The sequence below is a fragment of the Mustela nigripes genome, chromosome 8, assembly GCF_022355385.1.
Source record: "Mustela nigripes isolate SB6536 chromosome 8, MUSNIG.SB6536, whole genome shotgun sequence".
Classification (NCBI taxonomy): domain Eukaryota; kingdom Metazoa; phylum Chordata; class Mammalia; order Carnivora; family Mustelidae; genus Mustela; species Mustela nigripes.
In genome coordinates this window covers 7167057-7174290 of record NC_081564.1, presented here as the reverse complement: position 1 = coordinate 7174290, position 7234 = coordinate 7167057, and the positions used below count along the sequence as shown (strand labels likewise).

General features: G+C 55.9%; 1 protein-coding gene and 1 long non-coding RNA gene across 8 annotated transcripts in view; one reads left to right on the top strand and one right to left on the bottom strand.

The window, feature by feature from the left end:
- Positions 1-2484, bottom strand: part of LOC132023126 (uncharacterized) — an 8690-nt gene extending 6206 nt beyond the window's left edge. For 4 of the 6 annotated variants that reach the window (XR_009405863.1, XR_009405865.1, XR_009405867.1 and 1 more), the window contains exons 1-2: positions 2398-2484; positions 400-1948 (exon numbers count right to left, since the gene is read on the bottom strand). This is a non-coding gene — a long non-coding RNA (uncharacterized LOC132023126). The remainder of the gene's footprint in view (positions 1-399; positions 1949-2397) is intronic. The other 2 variants (XR_009405864.1, XR_009405868.1) reach the window with 2 other exon arrangements.
- Positions 2485-2664: 180 nt separating this feature from the next.
- Positions 2665-7234, top strand: part of SETD1B (SET domain containing 1B, histone lysine methyltransferase) — a 23758-nt gene continuing 19188 nt past the window's right edge. Inside the window, exons 1-5 of one of the 2 annotated variants that reach the window (XM_059408353.1) lie at positions 2665-2739; positions 3525-3712; positions 3958-4056; positions 4760-5030; positions 7093-7205. In XM_059408353.1, coding sequence (XP_059264336.1) covers positions 3539-3712; positions 3958-4056; positions 4760-5030; positions 7093-7205 — 657 coding nt within the window. In that variant the 5' untranslated portion in view covers positions 2665-2739; positions 3525-3538. Of the gene's footprint in view, positions 2740-2820; positions 2995-3524; positions 3713-3957; positions 4057-4759; positions 5031-7092; positions 7206-7234 lie in introns of those variants that run through there. The other variant, XM_059408354.1, reaches the window with a different exon arrangement.

Here is a 7234-nt window from a genome sequence, read left to right as displayed (position 1 = left end):
GGGGGGGGGGGGTGAGCGCAGACAGCTCCATGGATCCCCGAGCTCGCTAGGGGAGAACCTTCCCTCGCCTCCGGGGCAGAAGGGTCTAAGGAGCCCTCCTCGTACCCCCACCCCTCCCCATCCGGCTGCCAAACCTAAAGCTCCAGAAACCTCCTTCTCCCCTCGGCTCCCAAGCATCTGCAGCCCCTTGGCCTGCTCGAAAAAAGATTTCCTCGAAGGGGCAAAAGGCCTTTTTTTTTTTTTTTTTTTTTTTTAAACTTACCCGCTCAGCCCGGTGCCATGGAGTCTGGAAGATCAAGCTGGGCGGAGGTTTTGGACGTGTTATGTAAAAAATATCTTTTGGGGGGGATTGTTTAGTTAGGATTTGGGGGAGAATGGTGGTGTCTTTCCTGTTGTTACCTTTTTGTAAGTTACACTCTCATGGCATTTTCTGCTCCTTCCACTTCTGCAAACTTTCCAGGGTTGGGTTGGCAAAAGGCGGCTTCGCTGAGGACTGTTTACTGCTCTGGATATAGCAATGGTGTGATCGTCATTAAGAGACAAAAGGCGAAAATACACAGTCAAATCAAACAAAAGGCAAAAGACGCACGGCCATCCCAACCACCATAGAAAATACCCGCGAGTTAAGGTTGGTGTTTGGCTCCAACCAGCTAGGACTTGTTTTCCAGTTTTAATCTAGTTTCCTGTGACGGCTTTAGTCTCTGTACACAAAGAGAAGGTCTTCTTTTCCCTCACCCACTCCCCTACCAAGACGAGAAAACCAGAGCTGTTTTTCTTCAAATAGATCGATTTTCAAAGAAAGTGTACATGTTACTGGGAAGAAAGCTGACTAGCATTTGGCTGTAAACATTTTCAAAAGCTTAAAGCTAAAACCTTAGCTTTCTAAAAAGCAAAATCGTCTAAAAGCATTTTAACTGGCTTATATTAGACAAGAGCGACAAAGACATAACATGCAGATGAAGGTTCAGAAAATTAAGGACATCTCAGCAACATTAACATAGAAACTGCACTGCGTAAGGACACAATGGATTGGGTACTTACAATGTAAAAGGTTTTTAAAAACTTAAAAGAGTAACAACTGCTTACAATTTTTTGTTGCTGCCATTTCGCTAGTCCTAAAACTATACATTTAAAACATTACCTTGTTAAAAAGAGAGCAGAAGGAGTTAATAAGATGGCCAGGTTTAAGTGTTTAATAGAGGAAACTATATATATATAAAAATTTATTGTTCAGTCAGTCAAGAGAATACAGATTAAGACAGCTCCAAGCTCCCCCCACCCACCCAAGAAAAAAAAAAGAGGAAAAAAAATTAAATATGTCATTTACTTAGGTTTTTTGGAATTCAAAATTGTTAACTGCTGACATTAATGGTGTGCTATGACCTAGTTATACAAGACAAAGATGGATTCCAAGTCATAAGGAAAAATCCAGATCTTTTTAAAAAGTCTTCTTCATTCTTCCAATTGTGAGTCCTTTAGCCTGTTGACAAATGTTAAACACAACACTGAGGCGTCCTGAACTGGATGGTGGAGTCAAAGGAAAAACATTCCCCATTTGCAACAAAGGAAAAACCCACTTGGCCATTTAATTCCATTGCAGAAAAATGGCTCCCCTCATCTGTTGGCCTCTCCTTGGTGTCTGATGAACGATGTTTTGAGATCAGCGTCTAATAACTCAAGCCCTATAGAAGCCGCGCGCTGATTGGCTGCCGCGCCCTGCCGCCCTGCTCCAGCCAATTACCTACCCACGGCCAAATTACAAACCCCGAAAAGAGCCCCAATATGAAATACACCACCACGAAGCCCCAGCAAGGCGGCTCCTTCGCCTCGGCGGCCCGAGAGGAGAGGCAGAGGGGGCTGCAAATGCGTCCTCGTGAAGCCCGGGAGCCTCGGAGTTGAACTCACAAAATGGAAGCCGCGCGCTGATTGGCCGCCGCCACTCCCGGACCTTTAATAAAGAAAGGGGAAGGAAAAGATAAATGCAAAAAAGGGGGACTCTCTCCTCTGCTGGTGGAGGAGGAAGGCGGGGGGAGAAGCATGTGTTTAGGACAATTACAGGGCGCTCCTCTCCAAAAATAAAAACAGAGCAAAAAGCTTCTATCACCCAGGTCCAGGCGAGGGCTACATCCTCCCAGGAATGTGAATGCTAATTTGGTTAAAATCCTGGTTTCCCCTCCCTAGCTCAGCTCCGAGGAGGAGGGGGTCTCAGGGCAGAGGAGGAAGCCGGAGCAGATACCTCGATTGCAACTCGTCTTGAGTCGTCTTGCCTCCCCCCATGGTTCCCAGAGTCTAAACACACAATCACACTCCCCGACCAAAAAAAAAAAAAAAAAAAAAAAAAAACCAAAAAACAAAAAGAAACCCCAGCCCTTTCCCTCAGAGCCCCCACGCGCCCACCTCCGGTCCTGGCAGTTTGGAAACAGTTTTGGAGGCCCCAGGCGCACGCCGCGGCGGCCGCGGCTCGGAGGGTAGCCCCAGCCGCGGGAGGTAGAGCCCGGGGAGACCCCCCCCTCCCCTGCCAGCCAAGCCCCCCACCTAAGTCCCAGCAGAATAAATAAATTAAAAGGCCTTCCCCGGGGGAGGGGGGGAGGCAGTGTGGGAGCGCGCGAGTGAGGGGTGGGGGGCCGCTGGGGCCCGGGGCTTTGGCGGCGCAGCTGCCGCCGCCGGGAGAGTGCCTGGGGAAGCGGCGAGGAAGGAGAGGGGAGGAGGAAGAGGAGGAGGAGGAGGAAGAGGAGGAGGGTGAGCGCTCGGGTCGGGCTCCTTAGCGGTGTATTGTGGGATGTGCGGCTACTGGGAGCCGAGCCTCCGCCGCCAGCCGCCTCCCGGGCAGCAGCAGCAGCAGCAGCAGCAGCGGCGGCAGCAGCTCCGGGCCCGGCAGCCGCGGCGGCGGCGCCCCCCCCTCCCGGCCCCCCGTCCGGCCGCCCCGGCCTCGGCTCCCGCGGGGGACACCATGTACTGGCTGGCGGCGCAGGGAGGCCGGCGCCCGGCGGGGATGTAAGCGCGGCTCGGGGAGAGAGAGGCCGCGGTCGGCAGCCGGGCGGCCCCAAGCCCCCGGCCCCGGCCCCGGCCCCGGCCCCGGCTCCGGCCGAGCGGGCGGGCGGGCGGGCGGGCGGGCGGCGCCAGGCCTGCCGCGAGCCCGGCGCGCGAGCCGGGCCGAGCGAGCGAGCGAGCGAGCGAGCGCCACGCCGGGCGGCCAGGCGGCCGGACGGACACCATGGGCCGGAGCCCGCGTCCTCCGGGCGCCCCGGGCCCCGCCAGCACGCACCGGGGGCCCCCGGGAGCCCCTCGCTGCCGCCCCGAGACGGTGGCCGACCGGGCGGGCGCCTAATTCTCCCGGAAGGGTTATTCTCTCGCTCTAGTCTTATTTTGGGGGGAGCCAGCGAGACAGCTCCTTTTGGGGCGCGCTGGTAAGGTGGGAGGGGGTGGGGGCTGGACGATTTGATTCTTTCGCGTGTGTGTAGAAGCGGCCGCCGCCGCCGCCGCCGCCGCCGCGGCGGAGACGACAACAACTTGCTCGTTTTCAGGTTGGGTTAACGGCATGGAGAACAGTCACCCCCCCCACCACCACCACCAGCAGCCCCCGCCGCAGCCCGGCCCTTCGGGCGAGAGGAGGAACCACCATTGGAGAAGTTACAAGTTGATGATTGACCCGGCTCTGAAAAAGGGGCATCATAAACTGTACCGCTACGATGGGCAGCATTTCAGCCTGGCGGTGAGTAGCCGGCGCGCCTCCCCGCCGCCCCCACCCACCCCCAGCCGAGCCCGGGGCGTGGGGGAAAAGGGTCCGAGCGGCCCAAGGGACCCCCCTTCCGACCACCGGGCCAACTGTCAGCCCGGTCCCCAGTCCTGGAGTTTGACAAGTGCCTGGAGAAGGGGGGGGGGTGGTCTGCCCCTGCCCCTGGGGAGTGGGACCAGCCTTCTCATTCCGCCCCCTCCCTCACCAATTCCTCCCCACAGATGTCCAGCAACCGCCCGGTGGAAATTGTCGAAGATCCCCGGGTGGTTGGGATCTGGACCAAAAACAAGGAGCTGGAGCTGTCGGTGCCCAAATTCAAGGTAGGACCCCTCCCCCCGACCCCACGGTCTCTTCCCTCCCCCCTCCCCGCTCCCCGAGTTCGAAAATAACGCCAGTCCTGACCGAGCCCAGCCAGATTCTGAGTTCCCGCCGTCCACGGCTGGGGAAGTTTTGGCGGGGAGGGGGAGATGGCAGCGAGAGGGGTGTCCCCTCCGGACTGCTGTAAACAGAATAACACTCAGTGAAACTGTAATCAAGAATCTGATACAGTGTCCTGCCGGCCCACCTGGGGGCTCCGGGTCCCCACCTGGCTCCTGCCAGCCGGGCTGCTCTGCCCCGGGACCCGCCCCCCTTCGCAGCCTTACGGCTTAAGGGGGACAACTTCCTAGACCAAGGGTTCGCCCCTGACCCCGCAGCAGGGAGAGGAGGCCGGAATGGGGGGTGGGGAAAGAGAAACTGTTTCTTTTTCCCCTTTCCTTTCGAACCCAAAGGACTTCCACGTTCCAAACGATTTAATCCTCCGCTTCCCGGGCCCGCCCGCGTGCATTTTTTTTTCCCCCCAAAAAAACAAAACAAAACAAAACAAAAACAAAAAAACCCCAAAACATACATATATATATGTATATGTATTTTTTAAAAATTCTTCGTTGTTTTAAACGGGCATGCAAGTGGGGAATGTTGTGTTTCCCTTTGGTTTCAATGTTCTCCAAACTCCCTCCCCCCCCCTCCCCCGGTCCCTGCCAGATCGATGAGTTCTACGTGGGCCCGGTGCCTCCAAAGCAGGTGACATTTGCCAAGCTGAATGATAACATCCGAGAAAACTTCCTGAGGGACATGTGTAAGAAGTATGGGGAGGTGGAGGAGGTGGAGATTTTGTACAACCCCAAGACCAAGAAGCACTTGGGCATTGCCAAGGTGGTCTTTGCCACGGTCAGGGGAGCCAAGGAGGCTGTTCAGCACCTTCACAGCACTTCGGTCATGGGGAATATCATCCACGTGGAGCTGGACACTAAAGGTGAGTGCTTAGGTCCTGCCTCCCCTCCTCCGCAGGTGGTTCTGTCACTAGGACTCCTTTCCCTCCCTGAGCCCTGTTGGGGACCCCCCCTCAGCCCTGGTTTTTTTTTTTTTTTTTGCCCCCTCCTGAGGGTAGAGTCACGTGGAGCTAAATGTGTTGTCTGTTGCTAGGAGACAAGCTATAATTTACCAAATGTGCTGTCCTTGGCTACTGCATGTACCCCTGGGGACCACCCAGAGGCTTCCCCACCACTGACACCCCTGCGGGCCCCTCTCGGAGCCCTGGTGGCCTGGGTTTAGGCAGTCCCCAGTGTTGCCATCTGTGTTAGGGGAGGAGGCGGGGTTTGTTTATTTGTGAGGGGCTGAGGGAGAGCTGCCAGAATGCCTTTAAATACAGAAAGGGTAGGTCCTTCAACTAACAAGAGAGCCCTCCGAGGATCCAGGGTCCTCCCCATCGCCCCCATGTTACCCCTTCCCTCTGGAAGTGGAAGCCAATCTGGGCCCAGAGTGTGGTTTCATTGATAATGTTCCGATGGAGCCGCTCTGGGTGCTCAAGGGTTGACACTGTGCCTTCCCTCCTCTCTCTTAAAGAGACAGCAGCGCCTCCCGTGCACTGGGATCCAGCTGTGTGCTCTCTCTGAGCTGGCTGCTGGAAGAGTGCAGCTGGAGAAGCCACCCTTCCTCCCTTAGGTTCTTGGGAGGAGAAGCTCGATGCTGCAGAGAGGGGCTTGTAAGACTCTAGGGCATCCCCCAAAGTTCGCCTGCGGCCTCTTTAGGGAAGTTTCCACCAATATTGAAGGAGGTGCTGGGTGCCCTGAGGAGCAGCCTACCGTGTGAGTGGACAGGCCACCTTGGGTGCAGTGCTTCCTGGGGTCTCCTGGGAGATACTGCCTGGGAGGGCTTCGGCCTGAAGTTTCCAGGAGTTCTGTGAGCACAGGGTTTCAGGGCAACCAGGGCACACCAGATCCAAACAGGAAGATCCAAACTCTTCTTTTTTGCTTTTAATAATGAATACATGTTGACTGGGTCTTTAAGCCCTTGCTGGGGGTTGTAGAGGGACGCTGGAAGCGGGTGGGCACAGTTATCCCACAAAGTCTTGCCAAGCCTGTACCTGGATCTGAGTTTCCTCAGGGCACAAGCCCAGGTTCCTGGCCACGACACAGCACCTCTCTCCCTCCCTCTAGTTTCTCAGTCTCTGTCAGAAGCATTCAGACCCTTCCAAATCTACTCATCCCTTGGGGGGCTGCTTTCTGATGTCTCCCTGAGAATTGACTGTGGACCCCTCTCCCCGCCACTTGCCCATTTTAAGGAGCAGCCAGCTCTCACCAAAATTCCACTTCTGAAAAGGGGGGGGGGGGGGGGAGGCCCTTAGAAACTACCAGCTAACTTTGTATTTCAAGAAAGAGACCAGTAAAGTGTAAAGTGTAGCTCAAGGAATGTGTCTCCTTTGCATATGTAAGCAGCTGCCTCAGAGGGCTCTATAAATATCAATAATCTGGGGCCCCCTGGTCTATAGAGGCCTCTCTCTGCTGTGGGGGGAGGGTTACCAGACTGCGCTCTGGGACTGAGTCCCACGCAGAGCTGGGGAGCCCTGGGAGCCTGGTCAGAGGAGGAGGCCTATGGAGTTCACAGTAAAGGGGAGCTGGAGTGTGTTTTACAAACTGCTCGTCACCTGGCCCCTGATAGATAGCAACAAACTGTTGCCTCTGTGTCCCTGGGTCTCTCCGCTTACTGTAGCCTCTGGCTGCTAAGTGGGAAGACCTGACCCTTTGTTTGGGTGCCCTGGCCCAAGTGACAGGAAAGGGCTTTGTGTTGGGGGTGGCATTTCTGTGGTGGGGGGAGTCCCAGTCCCACAGAGGATTAAGTTCTGAATCTTGTCCAAAAAAAAAAAAAAATCATACAGTTTAGCAGCTTCATTGAACCGATGGGACTTCTCAGTCAGGTGCAAAGAGAGGGGGTTACCCAGTCAGGGTCACAGAGCTTCCCAGGCTTGGGGTCTCAGGCCAACCTGTGGGGTCTGCCCCAACCTGGAGCCTCCCTCAGTTCTCTCTCCCCTCTCACAGGGGAAACCCGCATGCGGTTCTACGAACTGTTGGTCACAGGCCGATACACACCCCAGACCCTCCCAGTGGGCGAGCTGGATGCTGTCTCTCCACTCGTGAATGAGACCCTGCAGGTGGGTACATCACCATCAGCACACCCGCC